The sequence below is a fragment of the Engystomops pustulosus genome, chromosome 1 (assembly GCF_040894005.1).
Source record: "Engystomops pustulosus chromosome 1, aEngPut4.maternal, whole genome shotgun sequence".
NCBI classification, from domain to species: domain Eukaryota; kingdom Metazoa; phylum Chordata; class Amphibia; order Anura; family Leptodactylidae; genus Engystomops; species Engystomops pustulosus.
Window position 1 is genome coordinate 255,565,167 of NC_092411.1, and position 24,513 is coordinate 255,589,679.

At 43.1% G+C, this 24,513-nt stretch overlaps 1 protein-coding gene across 14 annotated transcripts in view; it reads left to right on the forward strand.

Moving 5' to 3' along the window:
- The window catches only part of APBB2 (amyloid beta precursor protein binding family B member 2), a 214,802-nt gene that overhangs the window by 154,228 nt on the left and 36,061 nt on the right, over positions 1-24,513 (forward strand). For all 14 annotated transcript variants that reach the window (XR_011849821.1, XR_011849822.1, XR_011849823.1 and 11 more), the window contains 2 exons: positions 3,631-3,777; positions 6,243-6,370. Coding sequence is in view for 9 of the 14 variants with exons in the window: in XM_072125080.1 (XP_071981181.1) it covers positions 3,631-3,777; positions 6,243-6,370 (275 nt within the window). In the remaining 5 variants the exon portion in view is untranslated. The remainder of the gene's footprint in view (positions 1-3,630; positions 3,778-6,242; positions 6,371-24,513) is intronic.

The window sequence follows — 24,513 nt, forward strand, 5'->3', positions numbered from 1 at the left end:
CGCTGATGCACAATAGAGGGGACAAAGCATAGCTGGGGCATCTCTTGATCTGGAGGCTCAGTACATCCTTCCATCACTTGAATGGCCATTTATTATAATGGCCAGTATGTCATTCTGTAGAGGAATAACAGATTAGTTTGCAGATTAGCGTAAAAATGTGCTGGGAAAACCCAGCTCGGCTTATGCACAAGTGTATAAAACAAAAAACTTGTACAGTTACTCTCTGGTGCTCACCCCCAGCATCCTCTTCTCCTCATGGCTCGTCCTCTCCCTGCATCTTGCCTTCTTGGCAGTGCCGAGAGAGGCACGTCCATGCTCTCTGCCCCGTGTACACACGTGGTTTATCGCCGGAAAGCTAGAGGGGAGGGAAGAAGAGGAGCTGCAAGCAGAGGAGGACGCCAGGGGTGACCACCGGAGGTAAGTCCTGAGTTTATTATTTTTAAGGGAGGCTCTGCTGCTGGACATTAAGGGGGGTCCTCCTGCTGGACATTAAGGGGGGCCCTGCTGCTGGACATTGAGGGGGGCTTTGCTGCAGGATATTCAGGGGGGTTCTGCTGCTTGACATTTCATTAAAGAGTAGTTGCTGCATTTCCCACCCTTGGCTTATACTTGAGTAAATAAGTTTTCCAAGTTTTTTTGTGGTAAAATTAGGTGCCTCAGCTTATACTCGGGCGGCTTATACTCGAGTATATGTATGGTACACCTGAATGCTGAGAGCCCCCAGCAACTAGTTGCAAGGAAACCCTTCCAACAAATATTCTAAAAGAAAACCCCTTTAAGATCAGGGGCCAGTAAATAAAACTTTAATAAATTATTGGTGCTGTAAACATAGACTCCTCCAGGGAGGTAATATTGCAGCTTTCGAAGAAGAGTGTATGTGCTGTTTCATCTGTTATGTCTCTGTAAGAAGTTTTCCCAAGAGAGAGGAGTGTGTATGCATTTTTATTTCCAGGTTGAAGTTCCAGGTTGCAGTAGCATGCTTTCACATACCGGCAGTGGCTTAACTAGAAGGTGATGGGCCCCAATGCAAAGTCTGTGCCAGGCCCCTAACTATTACTATAAACCATACATTATAGTCTTTTCATATGGGAAAGGGACACCATAAGGGCCCCCTAAACCTCTTGGGCCCGGGTGCGACCGCAACCTCTGCACCCCCTCAAGTTATGCCCCTGCATACCGGCATCACATGATTCCTGTTCACTGTGCATGTCAGAGCAAGGGAAAAAAAACCTGTGCAAGGGTGGCAGTTGCTTGAACAGTTACAGTAGTGTAGTCAGAAGGGAGGGGGGCGATGAGGGAGCTGTGAGAGCTGTTACAGAATGACACCCTGGCACTTGAACAATGGATAGAAATCTCACATGACTTGGGGTCTTTGCTGGCAAGGAGTAGGGTACATTTTCAAACTTGCTTTTAATGTGACAGAAACAAGTGTTTTTTTTTATTACAAAAGAAGCTTGAGGATCAGTGCATAAATTGCTACAGGAAACTGTCATTAGTGGAAAAACTTGGAATCGTGCTTCAAAGCCGCAAATACCGTGTACCAGCTCAGGGTGAGCTGGTGCCGGCGCTTAACTTCCTTATGTTCTTAAATGGATGTAAAGCGTTTAAACGCTTTATTAATCTTTATATAGGAAGTAGCTTCCCTGCACCGTGGTACGCGGTCGGCGCACCATTCGCGCGTCTCTGTCTGAATAGGAAATGGTCGCGCGCATGGTACTGCGGTGAAGCTACTTCCTATGTAAACATTAATAAAACATTTAAACGCTTTACATCCGTTTAAGAACATAAGGAAGATAAGCGCCGGCACCAGCTCACCCTGAGCTGTGCACGGTATTTGCGCCTTAGAAGCACGATTCCAAGTGGTAGGTTTCCTTTAATCAATAAATTCATAACTGGGGATTTCTTTGTCACAAACTCTACAGTCATGGCTATAAGTTTTGAGAATGACACAAATATTATATTTTCACATGATCTGTTGCCCTCTGGTTTGTCAGATGTTTTTATCACATACAGAAATACAAGTACAATCATATTATGAGTAACAAAAGCTTTTACTGACAGTTAGAAGCAGTTACTGCAGCAAGTCAGTATTTGCAGTGTTGACCCTTCTTCTTCAGGACCTCTGCAATTCTCCCTGGCAACTCTCATCAACCTCTGGACCAAATCCTGACTGATAGCCGCCCATTCTTGCACAATCCATGCTTTCATTTTGTCACAATTTGTTGAATTTTGTTTGTCCACCCGACTCTTGATGATTGACCACAAGTTCTCAATGGGATTAAGAACTGGGGAGTTTCCAGGCCACGGACCCAAAATCTCTGTTTTGTTCCCTGAGCCATTTAGTTATCACCTTTGCTGTAATGCAAGGTGCTCCATCATGCTGGAAAAGGCATTGTTGATCACCAAACTGCTCTTGGACGCTTGGGAGAAGTTGCTCTTGGAGGACATTCTGGTCCCATTCTTTATTCATGGATGTGTTTTAGGCAAGACTGTGAGAGAGCCGATTCCCTTGGCTGAGAAGCCGCCCCACACATGAATGGTTGAAGGATGCTTTACAGTTGGCATGAGACAAGACTGGTGGTATCGCTCACCTTGTCTTCTCCAAACAAGCTGTTTTCCAGATGTTCCAAACAATCGGAAAGGGGATTCATCAGAGAACATGACTTTACCCCAGTCCTCAGCAGTCCACTCCCTGTACTTTTTGCAGAATATCAGTCTGTCCCTGATGTTTTTTTCTGGTGAAAAGTGGCTTCTTTGCTGCCCTCCTTGACACCAGGCCTTGCTCCAAGAGTCTCCGCAGTCTCACAGTGCGTGCAGATGCACTCACACCTGCCTACTGCCATTCCTGAGCAAGCTCTGCACTGCTGGTAGCCTGATCCCGAAGCTGAAACACTTTAAGAGACGGTCTTGGTGCTCGCTGGTCCTTCTTGGGCACCCTGGCAATGGAACCTCTCTCCTTGAATTCCTTGATGATGCGATAGATTGTTGACTGAGGTGCAATCTTTCTAGCTGCAATACGTTTCCCTATTAGGCCAGTTTTGTGCAGTGCAATGATGACTGCATGTGTTTCTTTAGAGATAACCATGGTTAACAGAAGAGAACCAATGATGCCAAGCACCAGCCTCCTTTTAAAGTGTCCAGTGGTGTGATTCTTACTTAATCATGACAGATTGATCTCCAGCCCTGTCCTCATCAGCACCCACACCTGTGTTACTGGAGCAATCACTGAAACGATGTTAGCTGCTCCTTTTAAGGCAGGCCTGCAATGAAGTTGAAATGTGTTTTGGGGGAAAAGGTTAATTTTCTAGGCAAATATTGATTTTGCAATTAATTGTTGTCAAGCTGATCACCGTAGACTTTGTAAAAATGAACATTTGTGTCATTCTCAAAACTTATGGCCATGACTGTTATAATATCCAGTCAATGTCTGTCAACCCATTTGTCAATTTATTTATACATGTCCAGGAGAAACAGAATTGCAGAACTATAGACAGTGTTCTTCCAAACCTGACATGTTAAGAGAGCTGACATGTACCCACATTTAAGAACCGTTATATATTTTTGATAATTTGTCAGTAATGATAAGCTTTATCCACTGTATGTATAATAGGTGTTGTTTCTCGCCCCCAGTGCTTTGCTGTGCGTTCTTTGGGCTGGGTAGAAATGGCAGAGGAGGACCTGGCTCCCGGGAAAAGCAGTGTTGCTGTGAACAATTGTATCAGACAGCTGTCGTACAGCAAGAATGACATCAGAGATACAGTTGGCATCTGGGGAGAGGTAAGCTCAATACCACTACATTCAGTTTCAGACTGGATTACTTGTGGCCCAGCAGAGGAATCTCTTTTTGGGCCTACCATTCATGTAACTAGAAATAATAATAAACTACTCCTAATTGAATTGTAAAACATGTATCTAACTTCACTGTAGTAGCCCATATAGTAGCAGGGCCAATATAGTAGCATGGCTCCCACACTAGCCAAAATAATAGAAGAGCCCCTACAGAACCCAATATAGTCACAGGAGCCCCTCGGTATCCCATATATTCACAGAGCCCCGCTATAGCCAATATGTTAACAGAGCCTCCACAGTAGCCAATATAGTGATGGTGCCCTCACAGTAGGCAATATAGTAGTGGTGTCCCTACAGTAGCCAATATTGTACCAAGGCCCACATGGTAGCCAATATTGTCACAGGAGCCCCTCAATATCCTATATATTAACAAGGCCCCACAGCAGCCAATATGGTAGCAGGACCCTTTACAGTAGCCAATATAGTATTGGTGTCCCCACAGTAGCAAATATAGAAACAGGGCCTACATGGTAGCCAATAAAGTAATTATGCCTCTACAATAGCCACAGTGTAACAGGATCCCCACAGTAGCCGATACTAACTAACAAAGGCACCACTATAGCCAAAATAGTCATATAGGCCCCCATTGTAGACAAGTTAGTCACAGGAGCTCTTCGGTATCCCATATATTAACAGGGTCCCCTCAGTAGCCAATATGGTAACAGGGCCCTTACAGTAGCCAATATAACAATGGTCGCCCCGCAGTAGCCAATATAGTAACATGGGCCCCCAGAGCAGTCAAACTAGTCACAGTGCCCACATAAAAACTAAAACAGGCAGTCTCCGATTTGAGAACATGCGACTTACACAAGAATCTTACTTACATACTGTGAGCTCCTACCTGAGTAAACTATGTTACGGCCCGGGCGGAAGTCATAGCGAAACACAGTCAACTCAAGGCAGAGGCCTCACCCTTTTTCTGAGTATTCTTACTATATTGCATCTGCACACCCCAGAATGCAAGTCTCTCTGGGCAGGGGCTTAGTCAGGCCTTTGCGATGAATTGACTGTGACCCGAAGTTTGCATGACAGCGGGGTCGGAGCCCACTGGAGGATTCTGCCATCTTCTGGTGGACCAGTCCTGACTACATAACACAAAAGTGGTTTTTCAGTGAGTGCAGAGTTCTTGAGCAATTACAAGCTGTTTTTAGGTCAAAAGGACCGTCCATTTTCATGTAACCGTCCAACTACATAATGTGAAATGTGTCAGATTATCTTTTTTCAATTTATGTTTTCAGTTTATCTTTCTTATGGAGAGGTTTGTACATGACCTTTAATAGGGGGTTTATGACTTGTCTACCGCACGCCCACAATATCCAAGGCAAGTAGAGTTCCGGCAGATGTAAAAGCTAGAATAAGATCTACTCATCTGTTCTCCTAAACGTTATATAAGCTAGACACATTGTAATGAAATATTAATTAGAGGCTACAGGCTGGCATCTCCATGTAGCTCACCACTGAGACTTCAAAGAGATGCAAGTAATGTGCACTTGTAACCACACATCTAGGTCACTTAATAAATCATACCACTGAATAGCCAAACATCATTTACCAATTACGCTACCATTAAAGAAAAAAGTCAATTTAATCCATTTATTAAAATCACTGCTAAAATGGTACATTACACAAATGGAACATACAGGGATTTTATTCTCCTAAATGTTTACAGATGAACTTGGCTGAAAGAGTAATTGACATGATTGCTGACCTGCTGCTTTGCTATGTCTTGTCAACATTGCCATTGAGATTTTAGGATGCCCTTCCTAAACAATACTTTCCTAGTAACCAGTCTGCATCAAAATATTTAAGTCTTGAAAAGATTTCCAGACAAATATAAATTGCTCAGGCACATTCCTGATTCCCTGTCAGCCTCTGTATACTATACTAATAATTCCTTTATTTATTTAGCGCACACAGATTACGCAGTTCTTCACATATCGGCCCCTGTCCCCAATGGGGCTCACAATCTAATCAACCTACCAATATGTTTTGGAGTGTGGGAGGAAACCGGAGGACATCCACGCAAACACGGAGAGAACATACAAACTATTTGCAGATGTTATGCTCAGAAGGGACACAGCAAGACATTATCAGTGTAGATATTACCTGTTTGTAAAGGGTAAAGGGGTATTTACCATTGGAATTCCCACTGATGGGACCCCCATCGGACAGCAAGTTATTCCCTATCTGATGGAGAAAATGGTACCATAATGTAAATGGAATACCCTTTTAAGTGTTCCATTACATTGCCTGATTTGGTCCTGGTCGTGGCATGTCAGTAAAACTTGGAAGTAGTAAAATTAAACCCCTGTGTTTTCATCACATGACTTTACTACCAGTTGTGTAAACTACTAACCACAATTGACTGATTACTCTCCATCTTTGTTTTCCAGGGTAAAGATATGTATCTCATTTTAGAGAATGACATGCTAAACCTGGTAGATCCTATGGACCGCACCCTCCTACATTCACAGCCCATTGTAAGCATTCGAGTGTGGGGAGTAGGCCGAGACAATGGACGGTGAGTGCAACTATTTTCCCTGCTGCTGTCTAGTCTTCCTTGTTGTATTTAAATGATGTTGTTATCATGTTTTTTTTTGGGGGGGGGGTGCTTATGCATTGGATGCTATGTACGTATGGTTAAATAATTCCAAAACTACTGGCGTAAATTTTCTTCCTTAATTGTAAATAGGTAGTAACTTTTGATGTTTGTGAAAAGTACGATAACATACGAGGTGCAGTAGCTGATGCAAACTGTGACTTTATCTATCTTGTTTATATAGTCCCTACATTCATGTGTTTTATTTTAATATTGGAGTCTTAACAGGAATGTCTGTTGTTTACTAGGTTATAATTTCTAGTTAAGATTTATTAAATTCAGGAGAACTATTTGAATTTAAGAATTTCAGTGATGTATAAAACTTACTATCATCTGCTGCTGCCTCTTTTTGCCCTTCTCTCTGTTTCTTGAATCATGAGTGCTACTTACCTAAATCTGCCAGAATAGGGACTTCATTTGTTTAAAAACTGTCAGTATTTATGTTGTGTTTTAGACATTTTTTCCCATCATTGATGGGTGTGACATTGAAAGGAGCACGGCTAATGTTACTTTGTGCCAAAATGTTGGTAGAGGCTAAGCCAATCCATAGGTGATGTACACATAAGATGGATTTGAAATTTTGGGGCACCAAGCAAAATTCTAAACTCTGCCTCTGGGTATAATGGCATGGAATAAGGGTCTCCATCCCATCCAGTGAATTTGCATCCCACCACTGTGCGGGGCCTCCTGGTTTCCGTTATAGGGAAATCTGCTCCTGATGGTAAGTGTCTAAAGATATACAACATGAGACATTGTGCTCCATTTTCAAACTGTGTATGTAAGCGAGATTTAGTAAATCTGTCCTCCTGTATATCAGTGACCTCACCCTATCCAGGTAGTTAGAGACACTTAGTAAATCTTCCCCATGTATGGTGGAGACTTCCTCCCATCCAGGTAGTTTCAGTCATAGGGGAAAATACATCATACGATTTTCCCATCCCCCCCCCTGGATACATCAAGAGAGCAGGTCTCTTGATGCATCCAGCGGACAAAACTATGCTACACTAGTTGTGTGTTAAAACCTGCAAATGAAAGTTCGAAGGTTTTTCAAAATTACCCAGGTACGGGATGGGAATGCCCTGTGTTTGCCCTCTCTGCACTACACGGCGTGCAGGTGGCATAGAGGCGGTGATAAATCTCCCCCGTCCATCTTGTGAACTAGAAAGATTTCCAGCAAGAAGTTGATATTTTCTAGTCCACTAAGAGATGTGATAGTTTGTAACCTTTTACCCCATGTGTGATGTTCCTAGTAGGGATATGCTCATGCCAGTACCTGGGAATAGTCACCTGCCAGCTATATTTATCACTCCTGTCCAGGTCCCCATAGGCGTTTGCTTTTATCTCTCCTTCCACTGTCATTGTGAATAAAGCTCTGGCGCTAGTTCTAGTGATGGAGTCTGTAACATGTCTTACATCCTCTCTGTCAGAAGTAATGCAAAGCTTTGACTTGCCTTGTGCTCCTTCATTATACATCCGAGTGTTCCCTTACATCTTACATAAGAGCACCTGTTCTGATCATTTAAGAGTCCTTCAGTATAGCTGACAGCAAGAACCTTTGATAAAAAAAAAAATCACTCATGGTTTTATTAAAAATTTTTAGGAGTAAAGTGTTTTTCATTAGACGAATGTACTTTATCCTGACGTCCACACAAAGCAGACTGCTAAGTCACACACACCACCGTACAAGGGGAATGAGGGAGCTACAGTCTAGTTCTTAAATTATTCAAGTACAGGCGTTCCCCAACTTAAGGACACCTGACTTACAGACGACCCCTAGTTACAGACAGGCCTCTCTGCCCCCTGTGATCTCTGGTGACCTCTCTGGATGTTACTTTAGTCCCAGACTGCAATGATCAGCTGTAAGGTGTCTGTAATGAAGCTTTATTGGTAATCCTTGGTCCCATTACAGCAAAACATTCTGAAAATCCAATTGTCATTGGGACAAAACAGTTTTTTGTCTAGAGCCACAATTTAAAAATTTAGCAGAACCAACTGAAAGAACCTATTTTGTATGTAACCCGGGACTGCCTGTATACAAAGATGCTAACACTTAGAGGGATGAAGGACTGGTCTAAATGATGTAGAAACATGTATTTTATCTCCAACCTGTATTTTATCTCCTCATGCACACAACTTTGTGATTTGGCAGTGAACTGGTCGCACAAACAGTTACTAACTCACAGCCCCATTATTTTACAGTCACCGCGCGGTGCATGCACCACAAATCAATGTGCTAACTGCCCATGCCACAAAAGATAGGGCAGATCTTATTCCTGCCCATCTTTGCTGCCAGGACAGTACTTTCTTATGAACATCCATGGTGTGATCCGGTGTCAGACGGATATAAATGGCACACGGCTACAATCATAATGCTGGAAACATGCTGAGATCAAACAACCGCAATCCCTGCTTGTTCATTTACTGAGGGGCTGATTTATAAAAATGTCATAAATGTCTTTTATGGGAAAACCGCTGTCAATTGAGTAATTGTGCGCAAAATGTGGACATTTATATTTCTTTTATGCTTAAATAATATAAATATGTGGGAATTTTTTTTAAAAAGTACAAAATAACAAAATAAAATAATCATAAGTATGTATTATATTTATCATATTAAAAATATACACTCACCGGCCACTTTATTAGGCACACCATGCTAGTAACGGGTTGGACCCCCTTTTGCCTTCATAACTGCCTCAATTCTTTGTGGCATAGATACAACAAGGTGCTGGAAGCATTCCTCAGAGATTTTGGTCCATATTGACATGATGGCATCACACAGTTGCCGCAGATTTGTCGGCTGCACATCCATGATGCGAATCTCCCGTTCCACCACATCCCAAAGATGCTCTATTGGATTGAGATCTGGTGACTGTGGAGGCCATTTGAGTCCAGTGACCTCATTGTCATGTTCAAGAAACCAGTCTGAGATGATTCCAGCTTTATGACATGGCGCATTATCCTGCTGAAAGTAGCCATCAGATGTTGGGTACATTGTGGTCATAAAGGGATGGACATGGTCAGCAACAATACTCAGGTAGGCTGTGGCGTTGCAACGATGCTCAATTGGTACCAAGGGGCCCAAAGAGTGCCAAGAAAATATTCCCCACACCATGACACCACCACCACCAGCCTGAACCGTTGATACAAGGCAGGATGGATCCATGCTTTCATGTTGTTGACGCCAAATTCTGACCCTACCATTCGAATGTCGCAGCAGATATTGAGAATCATCAGACCAGGCAACGTTTTTCCAATCTTCTACTGTCCAATTTCGATGAGCTTGTGCAAATTGTAGCCTCAGTTTCCTGTTCTTAGCTGAAAGGAGTGGCACCCGGTGTGGTTTTCTGCTGCTGTAGCCCATCTGCCTCAAAGTTCGACGTACTGTGCGTTCAGAGATGCTCTTCTGCCTACCTTGGTTGTAACGGGTGGCGATTTGAGTCACTGTTGCCTTTCTATCAGCTCGAACCAATCTGCCCATTCTCCTCTGACCTCTGGCATCAACAAGGCATTTCCGCCCACAGAACTGCCGCTCACTGGATGTTTTTTCTTTTTCGGACCATTCTCTGTAAACCCTAGAGATGGTTGTGCGTGAAAATCCCAGTAGATCAGCAGTTTCTGAAATACTCAGACCAGCCCTTCTGGCACCAACAACCATGCCACATTCAAAGGCCTCAAATCACCTTTCTTCCCCATACTGATGCTTGGTTTGAACTGCAGGAGATTGTCTTGACCATGTCTACATGCCTAAATGCACTGAGTTGCCGCCATGTGATTGGCTGATTAGAAATTAAGTGTTAACGAGCAGTTGAACAGGTGTACCTAATAAAGTGGCCGGTGAGTGTATATCGTCCTCATCCTAACAGCTACTTGGAAATAGACAGTATGCAGTTTCCATACAATGTTCGAGGCCGATGATCTCTAATCCCAATGGGGCTTATTTAGTAAGGGTCCGCAGATTGCATTTCTGTCGGACTTCCTGTCATTTGCGGGATTTGCGCCGCTGGGACAGGTATTTAACTGGGGATTGTGTCGCACGCGATCAGAATTTGGTGCAGCTGTGCTGGCTTTCATGCAACAGAAATGGGGGGGGGGGGTGCCGTTGGACGATCCGATTGATTCAGACTGAGCGCGGGATCTAATTTTAAAATTGTGTCGCATGATCAAGCACTTACATGCACCAGGAAGAAGAAGGTGAACTCCGGAGGACCGGAGCAGGGAAGTGACACATGTAGGATATTGGGTGCACGATCTTAGTGAATCGCGGCAGACTGCTTGATCGTCACAAAATTCACTTTGGGTGAACTCCTCGGAAGGGCAAGTAAATGTGCCCCAATGAGTCCCATTAGCTCCAGACTTATGGATTTGGCAGGAAAGCTGAGGGAAGAAGCAGTAGATCTCACCTGTTTGGTATTCGAGCCACAACATTGTATGTGATGTGTAAGTGTGACAAACTCAGAGGAGATACAGGAATGCAAGTGTACAGATACAAGTGATACAGGAATGTCTGGGAAGAAGATGTTGTGATGACAATGACCACCCACATTAGTATAACGTGAGACAATCCTGCCGGTGGAACCTGTCACATGGCGTCTCTCCTTGACTGTCAATCGGCCTGTCTGCTAGTCACCTATGCCTCATGTTATCTATGCTAAAAGAGGGATGCCACATGGATGCAAATTAATCTTAAACTGTTTTCTCTATTTTGCATGTGAATTTCGTCTTTCATAGAGACTAACCAATATGTATTTGTACATGCGCCCATTTGTGATTGCTTATACACGGCCCGTGTCAGCATTATGATCCAGTCCATTTGCCTTCTTGCATACAAAAATAATTTCAGAGTCAATATCCAGAGACGGCGGTGATCTTAGCCGGTTATCTGTAATTACATAGAATAGAGATTGGCATCTTAGCTTTTGGTGAACATGTCATTTGCAGGTGAAATAATGAATTTCTGCTGATAACATTAATGTGAACTTGAAACCTTTTAGGGTGGGTGAAATTCTCAGTGCATTTGGTGTGGATTTAGGAGATAAAAGCCTCCTTAGTAACATCTGATAAAATGATTTTCCAAGTCATCCTGTAATGAAAGATTGATGACATACGGAGAGGCTCCCAATGAAAGTTTAATTTGGTCACATGTCTATTACCTATAAACAAGGAATATTTTGGAAGTCAAAGATAATTCCTCTAGATACCGGTTGATCTTCTTCTGACCTCCACACTTCATATTAACTAAGAAACCTGAAACAAAATGCAATGGGGCAAATATACCTACCCGGTCCTGTCGCGATCCCCGATCCGGACGGTCCGACGAAGATGAAGTCCGGCGCGATACATATAGCTCGTGCGCCTGATTTCCTGCATCTGTTGCTTCCCCCGCTGAGGTCCGCCGGAGTTCACCTTCTTCTCCCCGGTGCTTGTAAGTGTGTGTCTTGCAACGCAATTTGAATGTTAAATCCTGCACGTTGTTAAATCCGTCAGGTTGTCTGAACCACGCCCCATGATTTGCCTCGGATGAAAGTCGACGTGATTGCGCCAAAATCCGATCACGTGCGCCAAAAACCCCATTTAAATCCAACGCAAAACAAAAACCCGACGAAAATGTGGTCAGCGGACCCTTGGTAAATGAGCGCCAACTTACATGCACTGGGAAGAAGATGGTGAACTCTGGCTGATCTGAGCGGGTAAGCGACACATGCAGGATATCCGGCACACAATCTACGTTAATCGCGGCAGAGTTCATCCTCGTCAGACATTCCAGATCGGGGATCGCGCGGGGACCGGGTAAATAAATGTGCCCCAATGTTTGGCTTTGTAAACATTTGAATTGCCCCTGTACTTCTCAGACAAGTAAGAAACTTTGCCCATTAAAAAATGCCATCATATTTTGTGTCTGCAGGTGTTAAATAGTGATATATGTCACTATGTCCTTAAAGAAAATCTACCATCGAATCCATTATGATAAACCAGGGACACTTTCTAAACCAGTCACCGTGACTGTGGTAATCTTCTTATATATATTATCCATGGCCTCCTTCCTTCTAAAAACAACTTTGGCGCCATTACCAGTGCTTTAGATTACCAGGCTGTTACAATGAGCAGAACATGTCTCACCCTCCCTCTTCCTGTGTAATCTAGGAGCAGCAGAAACTGCAGGAGGAGGGGAGACCTGCTGTGCTCATTGTAACCACCTTTGAACCAGGGGCTTAGTAAACACCCCCCAGAGCCCTTCAGGCTCATTAGAATAATTATGAAAGTTGATTTTAGAAGGAAGGAGGCCATGGATAACATAAATAAGAATATTACTATAGTCACTGTGCCTGGATCCATGAGTAAGTGTCCCAGGTTTATCATGATGTATGCTGGTGGTAGATTTCCACATACTTTCTTATTTTTCCATTTAATCGGCTGTAGGAGGGCGTAATATCTACTTCCTAGTGTCAGTATTAAATAATCTATGCTACTAAGAAGCTGTAAAAAATTGTTGTAGAATTGACAACAACGCCCTTTTCTTAGGCGTCTTGTATTTACGGCTCTGGCTATGTGGTACAAATGACACCTCCCATTTACTCTTTGAAACCTTACTGTAACATACATACCGAATTTTTTATGTGTATGTTTTAATACCTTAAATGTTTCAAGAATGTTTTTTTTTCTGCTGCTATCTGACTTCTTTATAACTTGCAGAACTTATAAATGCAGAAAACACTTTCTATGTATAGAGAGGGCTCAACCTCTCAATACATCTTAAACGATGCTGTATTGTAATTGTATGGTGCACCTCGTTAAAGGGGTTTGATTGTTTTCCCCTATCTATCAAGAGGATAGGGGACAATTATTATATTGGTGGGGTACCAATTATGAGATCTCTTGATCACAATAACGGGGTCCCATTCTTACTAATTGATGGAGCAACAGGGCAAGCACTGTGCTTCCATAGTATTGAATGGAGTTGTAGGATGAATGTTAGACCTACCACTCCATAATTTTGTGACAACAGCACCCACCTTTTCATAATCTTGGGGTCCCAGTTTGGTGTGGATCCCCACTAGTCCAATTCTTATCCACAATCTTGTGGATATGGGAAACAATCAAACCTGGTGAACCCCTTTAAAGGACACCTGTCATCAGGTCTCTGCCACTAGTCCTGTCACCTCTACCTGTTGGAGCAGCTCACAAGGATCCCATCCCAGCCTTTATCTAGTTATTTCATACATTATTCATTGTAAAATCATCTATTCTTTATCATGTAAATGAGGCAGGTCACATGGTCAGAGGCAGTAATGTCACCCCTGTTACCCCTCCCCTCTCCTCCCCCTGCTCATGTCTGTGTGTAATGTATAGTAAAGCATGGCTAATGTGTGTGCTGCATCTGCTGACATGCTGCATCCTCCTAATATACAGGTGAGAGACACAGACATCAGCTACACATGAATCTGACATGTTCTGCTGTAACATGGCTGCCTGGAGCTGCTGTATCTCTCCTATACACACACATGCACACACACACACAGGCTGCAGGGGGCGTGGCCACCAGCACCAGGAAGCACATCATTATACAGCCTCACATCATTATACAGGCTGTCAGTCAAGCACTGGGGATGTGGTTGTGCCTCCCACTCATGAATAGAGTGGACAGCTTGAATATGCTAATGCTTCATTGGACATTTCACAGGTCATTTGCATACAGCTTTAGGACCTCATTGCTTAGATTTACAGGCATGTAAAGGGACAATGAAGGGATAGAGGCAATGCTCTCTAATGGCAGTTTATGAAAATATATTTAGTTTAGGGGGGTTATTTTGCATGACGGGTTCTCTTTAAGTCAATGATAAAGGGGCAGCACGGTGGCTTAGTGGTTAACATTACAGCCTTGGGTTCAAGTCCCAGGGTCAACATCTGCAAAGAGTTTGTATGTTCTCTCTGTGTTTTCGTGGGTTTCCTCCGGGTCCTCCGATTTCCTCCCACACTCCAAAACATACTGATAGGTTGATTAGATTGTGAGCCCAATTGGGGACAGGGACTGATTTGGCAAAACAATGGGGCAGATTTACTTACCCGGTCCATTCGCGATCCAGCGGCACGTTCTCTGCGCTGGATTCGAGTCCGGCCAGGATTCAGTTCCTCCGCCGTCCAGGTGGCGCTGCTGCGCTGAAAAGCATCGGAACGCGCTGGAGTTCACTGCGGCGGTTTTTCCGAATCCGTCGGGTTTTCGTTCGGCAACGCCCCCCGATTTCTGTCGTGTGCATGCCAGCGCCGATGCGCCACAATCCGATCGTGTACGCCAAAATCCCGGGGCAATTCAGGGGAAATCGGCGCAAATCGGAAATATTTGGGTAACACGTCGGGAAAAAGCGAATCGGGCCCTTAGTAAATGACCCCCAATATGTACCACTGCGTAATCTGTGTGCCCTATATAAATAAAGGAATTATTATTATTATTATTATGGTGCTTCAAAAAGTGATATTTTTCACTATGGTTTTTTTAAAGATAATTGGTTAATGTAAATTTCATAAAAACACTTGTCTGAAAACACGTAGTAAATGACAGGAGACCGTTCTATATTTAATGCTTCTGTCCATGTTCCTGAAGACGCCTGGTCTGGCCATGGAATTACCTGCAGTATTGCAGATGCGGCTCTCAATCTGGAAGAGGAAATTATAAATTGGCTTATTTACTTGGAGAGGAGAAGTAACCCTCGGCATGGGATTGAATCATTTCATGAAGGCTATTGATTGAAAGACTCTTCAAGAAGTCTTCAAAATACATTGCTGTGTTACAGTGATGTGGAGTCTGATAAGGTAGAGAATAGTTCTACCATAAACCTCTAGTACCTGCCAATTACCTCCGTGTACACCTCACTACTAGACCGGATGCCATATACAGTGATAATTATGACACATTCAGAGATTCCTCATATATTTTTACACATTTTTATAACCTTATGCCTTAATAATACCGCACTAGAACGCCCACAGCAACAGAATATGTTGTCGCCAAATGAATATTTAAAATAAATGTTTGAGCCGTATGACTTATTTATTTTTTAATTGACTTTCCTGGGTTGGCGAGTCTCGTCTCTGCCGATGCAGGGAGATTTTTTAGCTCAGAACATGAAAGTAGGTCAGACAGCGTTTTAGAGTACAGGGAGTTTATTAACCCTTTGTATACCCCAATCTATCACCTTCTCCTGTGTACTTGTCACTAAAGCTTGAACAGATGGTTGTTCCCAATATGTCAGAACCCACAGATAAATAATGGAAATACTTATCTGGTTTAGTTTTATAGATTCTGGTAAACTAAAGATTTCATTAAAGGGAATCTGTCTGTCTGCTGTTTTCATCATATAAAGCTTCAGACAATCTTGGGTATTGACCCTGGAGATCAGTGTAATAAGAATATTTGTGCATGTTGTTAGTAGCAGCGAACCGATGAAAGATGGATTTAGCTGGACTTTCATAGTGTCCTGACACTGCTGTGTACTTGGTAGCCCCGCCCCCCAGGGGTAGAGGTTGTATCGCAGCTCACTGCAGCACAGCAGTGTGAGGACACTCTCCCCTAGTATTGAACCCAATGCTTCCTAATACTGTCTGATGTTATGTGTTTTCTAAATATAGGTTCCTATGGCCAGACCTCTACTTGAGGGTTTGAAAGGAAACCTCTTTGCCTTTACATACTCGAGCATTGCATTATAGCAAATTTAAAAAGCTTTTTAAATTTAGAGTTTAAACTTGACAAAATCGTCTTCTTCTTAGTAATTTATTTTGTCATTGCTTGTTTGCTTGGCTGTTTCAGTAATTCTCAGCGGCTTCACTACTGCAATGGGGGGTCCCACAGCTATCAGACACTTAATATATATCCTGCGGAAATCTCATTATTGACTATAGTGGGGCATCTCTTTCAGTGCCTTGTCCTAACAAAACTAAATAAATATCCCACTCCAGAAAAGTAAGCAGCACTCCAAAACAGCAATGGTTAAGTGATGAAAAAAGTGTTTCTTTTATTCCATGCTTCAAAGTACAGTGAAGTACAGCGCCGTTTCGGCTCCAAGGAGCCTTTTTCAAGCCAAGTGATAACAGTGAACAACACATATATATACTCATACAAACAGTCACATGACCAAGTGGTGTCCACCCCCTAATTAGCATATCCCGTCATGGTAATGATATATATAAAACAATTTCCATTGTACAAAAGTGCAAAATACATAGAATCAGGAGGAATATGACATATCATCATAAAGTGCCAGTGCAGAAAACATTGTTTTTTATTAATCCTTAAACATCAAGTGCAATGCATATGGATAAAGTGACAAGTGCATACTGTGCTTTTTGTAAACCAAGTTAAAACAATGAACCGGGTGTCTCACCATCCATCACACGTGTCACTGTGGCAGAGATCTCACATCCGAGCGCGCGCCAACCATCCGCTGCAATGAACCGCAAAGCTGGAACGCAAACAGGCCAGAGAGCGATGCGCATGTCCGGTTGTCAAGGGAATCGCCTACGTCACGTGTAAACCAAACACGGACATCCAGAGCGTTCCCTAACCGGCTGTGGGTATCTGTATGCCGTTATATAGCGGTGAATCTTAGTGGTTAGATCAAGCATAAATAGTAAAAATGGTGGTGGTCAATGGCACAGAGGAGGGCTTAATGTATCATGTAGCAGTACGCTCTCCAACATTATTGTTACATGATACATTAAGCCCTCCTCTGTGCTATTGACCACCACCATTTTTACTATTTATGCTTGATCTAACCACTAAGATTCACCGCTATATAACGGCATACAGATACCCACAGCCGGTTAGGGAACGCTCTGGATGTCCGTGTTTGGTTTACACGTGACGTAGGCGATTCCCTTGACAACCGGACATGCGCATCGCTCTCTGGCCTGTTTGCGTTCCAGCTTTGCGGTTCATTGCAGCGGATGGTTGGCGCGCGCTCGGATGTGAGATCTCTGCCACAGGGACTCGTGTGATGGATGGTGAGACACCCGGTTCATTGTTTTAACTTGGTTTACAAAAAGCACAGTATGCACTTGTCACTTTATCCATATGCATTGCACTTGATGTTTAAGGATTAATAAAAAACAATGTTTTCTGCACTGGCACTTTATGATGATATGTCATATTCCTCCTGATTCTATGTATTTTGCACTTTTGTACAATGGAAATTGTTTTATATATATCATTACCATAACGGGATATGCTAATTAGGGGGTGGACACCACTTGGTCATGTGACTGTTTGTATGAGTATATATATGTGTTGTTCACTGTTATCACTTGGCTTGAAAAAGGCTCCTTGGAGCCGAAACGGCGCTGTACTTCACTGTACTTTGAAGCATGGAATAAAAGAAACACTTTTTTCATCACTTAACCATTGCTGTTTTGGAGTGCTGCTTACTTTTCTGGAGTTTGCTATTGAAGGACCTGGGGCCTGGTCCCTGTGAGCGTGCACCCACTGCCCCTAGTGGACTTTACTTGAAGTGTGCTGTTTTTTGCATTTCCTGAAGTAAATAAATATCCCAATATCTCAATGTTAAGTAGTAACTGCTGGACCTGGGAGCTTCTGTAATTTGGCCAGTACATGATCTGCTCCCCTGGGGTTTATTGATGACCTGTTCTTCACCTTGACTAGTCATGCTGTGTGCTTACTCCTGTTCTCTATGAACTACGAGAGAGGAATTAGATCACCTAGTTGTATATAAGAGAATATATCATCCCCTAAGTCTGTATAGGAAGCATGAGCATACTATATACAACAATGGTGATCTTGCAGCAAATAAGATAATATAGTTGTCAATGTCAATATACCATATTTACTCGAATATGAGCCAAGTTTTTCAGCACAAAAAATGTGCTGAAAAACCCGAACTCGCTTATACTTGAGTAAAAAAAAAAAAAAGGAAGTCAATACTGACCTTTTCAACACACCCAGCAGATCTCCTTTTCCATCCAGCGTCAGCCCCAATAAGATGGCAGCAGAGGCTGATGTCAGAGCCACAACGTCGTAAGGGCCTTCCGCTGCCAAACAGAAGAGGAGAAGACCTGGGAGGCTGTCAGAAAGGTGAGTATTGACTTTCTTTTTTTATGTGTTGGGCATACTGGGGCTAGCTATATACTGGGGGCAGGCTGGCTATATACTGGGGCTGGCTATATACAGTGGACTGGCAGGCTATACACTTGGGGATTGGCTGGCTTTATACTGGGGGCTGGCTATATACTGGGGATGGCTGGCTATATATGGGGCTCACTGACTTTATACTAAGGGCTTGCTATATACTTGGGGCAGGGGCTGGCTGGTTGTATACTGGGGCTGGCTGGCTATATACTGGGGGGCTATGGGGCTGGCTGACTATATACTGGGGGCTAGGGGGCTGGCTGACTATATACTGGGGGACAAGGGGATTGAATAGCTATAAACTGGAGGAGGCTGTGACCAATGCGTTTCCCACCCTAGGCTTATTCTTGAGTCAATATGTTTTCCCAGTTTTTTGTGGTAAAATTAGGAGCCTCTGTTTATATTCAGGTCGGGTTATACTCGAGTATATACGGTAAATATATCCTATGTTGAGTCTATCAGTAACACATAATATGTAGATGTAACACAGCGGAGGAGAACTTATTCTGAAAAAGATTCATTATTCTTAGGCTGCTCTGAACATGCAAGTTCCAAGGAAAACTAGGTCAGGAGGTCACCTTGAATTCGTATTTTCCAATCCTCCCTTGTGGAAGCCGTGACCCTTTGATTCAAGTGTGTCTGCTTCACCTACCAATAATGCAATGCTGGAAATGAATAGCTATGTTAATTATTTATCAACAATCCTAGCCATATGCTTCTGGAGATGTTCCAATAGACTTGTGATTACAGATTCAATAGCAAAGTAAAAAGAGTAGAAATATAAGTACATGCAGTGCTTTGGGTTCTTCCATAGAGTCACCTTTAAAGGGGGTATCGACTAGAGCAGTGATGGCTAACCTATGACACGCGTGTCAGTGCTGACACGCGTAGCCATTTTCACTGACACACGGCTGCCTGAGAGTTAAGGTTCATCCTACATGACCAGGTGCAGTAGCCGGGAGGCTGAGAGATTGCACTGAGCTTCCAGCACTCCCCCCTCCTCCTACTACCCCAGGGCGGCCCCTCCCCATATGTGAGCTGTGCCTAGTGTCTCCAATCAGCACAGGTATCAGCACAGGGCACAGCAGGAGAGGTGACCCGGCCATACACCCAGGAGGCTCCTCTGCAGCTCCTGATAGTTGTGGTGGGGGGAAGAAGGCAGCACAGTCAGAGGTCACATCGCTGCTGCCTTGTATGATGTCCCAGCAGCTGCCACCTCTACACTGACCATCTCCACAGCAGGGGCAAGGGAGGACAACCATTCTCATCATATAGTAAGTAAGGTCAGTGACTGTATGACAGTCATCAGGGCTTGTGTGTCAGTTTTGTGATGTACAAGCCCTGAAATAATCGCAACGCCTTGCAAATCGCCAGACATTGCGATTATTTTGCTCCTCACACCTTCTCCATGCCAAGAGGGCATGAGGGAGATGCAGACAGCGGCGACTGCACCCTCGCTGTAACCTGTGAACTTTCATGACAGAAAGTTCACAGGTTACTAAGCATTTCCACACCTGTCTGATGGTAACCGATCTATTACAATGTGCGATTTGCACATAGTAATAGATGATTGGGAAAATCCCCATATACTGCCATACTGTAGTTTGGCAGTACATGGTAGGATCAATCAGACAACCTACGGTTAAAGTACCCTAGAAGTTAAATAGTATACATATTTGTTATTTAAACTATAAATATCACAAAATTATGTTTTTTTGTCAAGGTGACACACCACCCGAGTTATGCTCGGTTTTTTGGCGAATTTTGACACACCAAGCTCAAAAGGTTGCCCATCACTGGACTAGAGCAAGTAGGAGCCCCTCCAATTCAAAGAGTAAATCAGGTTCAGTGCTTTACTGCCTATATACTGTATATATAAATCCTCTAGAGCAGTGGGGACCATTGGTAACAGGGCTTGTCAGTGGCAGACAATTGTGGGGCAGATCGGTGGTGGAATAGTTACCTGGGATTATGCAGGAGGCCGATGATGAAGGAGCACCGAAGCTTCCTAGCCAAGGCATTTGTACCCCCCTCACATTGTCCACAGCAGAAGTGGCCACTTACTGTAGGTGTGGTGAAGGTGCTTCTGCTCCTCAAATCTCCCACTTCCCGCTCCTCCTGTACACCTACAGTTGGTGGCCGCTCCTTCATCCTGGAACTTAATGATCCCCGACCCAGCATTGACCCATGAACTGAGTGGTTGGGGAACATTGCTCCTGGACTTCAGACATCCTGAGGATGAGATTTCATGACAGTCTACCTAGTAATAATATGTAGTAATAATCTTTTGTGTAGCTATTATTATTATTATTATTATTATCAGTGATCAGTAATGGCGCTTCTCATTGCAGCCAGTAATTTGGTGAAGAAAGGTAATAAAATAAAGCAAGGGGAATATTTTTCATGTACTTAAACTTTTTCTCCCCCCACAACACCCTCACGCCAAGTGCTATAGCTTGTCCCAATATACCAAGAGACTGGAGCATCTTAGTATATTGGGCGCATTCTGCCCCCCCAAGAGTTGTCTAGTCAGATTTCTTTTTGGTTGAGTGAAGTGACAAAAGTTGAATATTCTAACACATTTTTCACTTGACTTAGGCCTCTTCCACACTAGCGTTGCGTTTCACGTCAGGGTGCAATGCGTGAAAAACTGACGTTTTTGGCTGCGTTTTTGTTCCATTTTTCCTTGGAGTAATTAGCGTTTTTGCGTTTTTCACGCGCGTGTTGTTGGCGTTTTTTTGCATTTTCGGCGCATTTTTCACGCGCGAGTCAATGGGAGACTCGAGCATTTTTCAAAGGGACCATGGTTTGGGATTAAAATGGGTTATTTAATTAAAAAATAATGTCTTCTGATAAGTTGCAAACATCTGCGATCTATTCTTCACTGTTCCCCATGTATATTATCTCCCGACAAGTTAGCAGATGTGAAGAACAGTGAAGAATAGAATAAAACCAGTGAACACAGTGAAAACAGTGACCACAGGATCATTTAAGAGAAAAACACAGTGCAGAACACAGTGCAGAACACAGTGCAGAACACAGTGCAGAATAGATTACAGATGTTCGGCACATCTGCTTACTTGTCGGGAGATACGCGCGGAACGGTGCGGCCAAAATAGCATGTGAAGAACAATATATATGTGTGTGAAGAACAAATTGCAGAAGTTTAAATACATCTGCAATGTGTTCTTCACACATATATATTGTTCTTCACATGCTATTTTGGCCGCACCGTTCCGCGCGTATCTCCCGACAAGTAAGCAGATGTGCCGAACATCTGTAATCTATTCTGCACTGTGTTCTGCAATGTGTTTTTCTCTTAAATGATCCTTTGGTCACTGTTTTCACTGTGTTCACTGGTTTTATTCTATTCTTCACTGTTCTTCACTGTGTTTTTTTAATTAAATGATCGTTCGCGAGCAGGGGAAATAATGTTATTCTGGTCACCTAGCAACCCTTACGTTTAAAACGCATTGCACTCGCATTGCACTTGCAATGATTGCGAGTGCAATGCGTTCTTGATGCATCTCCATAGACTTGAATGGGGCGTGAAAATTGCGCGTGACTCGCAAAAATAGAGCATGCTGCGATTTTGACGCGCGTGCAAACGAACGCAAGCACGCGCGTGAAAACCAACGCTAATGAAGAAAGACCCATTGAATACAATGGGACAGAGTGCAATGCAAGTTCTGCGCGTCAAATGCACGCGCAGAACTCGCGCGTGAAAAATGCCAGTGTAGAAGGGGCTTTAGAGACTCATATGGGACTTTTTGAATTATATTTTTTTTCTCTTCTTTTTGGGCTGTGACTGATCTTTCCCCCGAAAAAATATATTCATAAAATTTTTGTAAAGGTGTCTCATTTTTTGTCTTCTTTTCTGGCAGTGAATTAGTTTTAAGATCCAAGTAATAAATATGTAATAACATTGTTCTAGCAAGGGCAGGAAGTAGATTAGAAACCCATGCGTTTTTTGTTTTTTTTTAATGGTTAGGAAAAAAAAACCTGTTTACATACAGACGTGATGTAAAAATGGATGCGCATACAATACGGACTGCACATTGATATAATCCGTCCACATTTTTTGCGGACACGCAACAGACAAACCCGGCAGAATTAGCTGTTAACCTTCTACCAAAAAAAAGTGTATAACATGGAAACTATGAGAAAATGCCCACAGTATTTTTTCGCACCTTACCTTGACAAAAATGGGCGAAAGGACTTTGCATAAGATTTGCACAAAATTCTGTGAAATTTTTGGATAACTTTATCAGACAATTATTAGAAAGCGAAAGTTACTACTAACTATTCATGCAAATAAAAAGTTTGGACTTGTTATTTTTGATGGGAGATCTGTACAGATACACATAACCCACACACATTTGTGCCTCTTCCTTCATGTCAAGACAGATCGACATTTTCCAACTAAGCTCGGAGGAGATGCACAGCTCAGTGGTGAGATCACAGCGCCAGCGCTCCTTATGATAACTGTTCACAGCTCAAGAGACTGAGCAGGCAGAAGCCGTCTGTCATTATTTTTTTTTTTTCCTGCAAAAATCATTCATTTTATAATAAAACCGGAGCCTTTAAAAATAACACCAGCTGTGCATTACCAAGCAGAGCACGTTGGCTCACAGCTGATGCCAAGGAGACTCGCATGGTTCCATGTTGACTACATTATCAGGCATGGCATAGATTTATTATCATTAAGTGTGTACATGGGTGGATTAAATAATGGATTCCAAGGTCACAACTAGTTCCACCACTTTACAGTTTGTTTTTATGAGCAGATGGGTAGAAGATAACGGCAGTATATATATATTACATAGTACGGGGATACGCCATGATATGTTAGAGGGCGCACATTCATTTTAATCGAACCCCTCTTGTTACTAATGACGGGAAAATGAAATAGTTAAAGGTTAAGAAAAGGTTAACACCTGTGATTGGCTGACACATATGACATCACATAAAACAGTTAACTCCTGCCTTGCCAGGCAGGATCTACCACTGCAATGTTCCCCTGTATCCTATAAGGACTATGTAGTGTGATGTAGTGACATGCTGTGGGGCTGACTAGACCCTACACAGGCTGCAAGCTACATGGTGGGACGTATTCGCAAACACAACTCTGCCTTGCATCGGCGAGGGTGTTGCAGAAATTACCATAAAATCGAGCATAATGGATTTTATCTTTGTACCAGTATGGATTAAATAAAGGAACCATGATTTTTTTGCCAAATTTTTTGTGTGCTTCAGGATTCTTTTAGACATTTTTGAAAATCTTCACCTATGTGTATGGTCCAGACAGCCAAGGTCAGGAAAAAAGCGCATACTTATCTGGCTCCGTTTTTTGCGTTGTTCTGATGCTTTCAGTGTTTGAGGTGTCGGTGGGTCATGCGACACACGTCATCCAGTGTTCATGGAAAACCCCATTAAAAAGAGACACTGCAGTCTTAGAACCCCATCTCTTGCCCCTTCTCCTATAGACTACAATAAACTGCGTCTGTACTTCTCTGCTCCTCTTTTTTTTTGTAAGAGAAATTTACTAATCTTTTTCAGTACAATTAAATAGAAATAATCTCCCCCTTAATGGATACAACTTCTCATAAGCTCTGGAAGATCATCTAGCCTTGGGCTGCATTTACACTGACATAGGCTCAGCCGGCCTCGTCTCCATAGGAAATAATGCGCCACAGCCGTTTTTGCGGCCAAAGATAAAGCATGCTCTATCATTTTTGCGGACACAGCATGGGGAACACGTTGTGCTCAATATACCAAGCCCGGGCACCATAGCCATCTATGGGGATGTATATCCAGACGGATATGCGTCCCTCTGACGGTCATGTGAATGCAGCCTTAACTAGTTCTGCCATGCCACATTGTCCACTCTTCCCCCACTTATCCAAATAATAGCATCAGGAGAATGTATTTC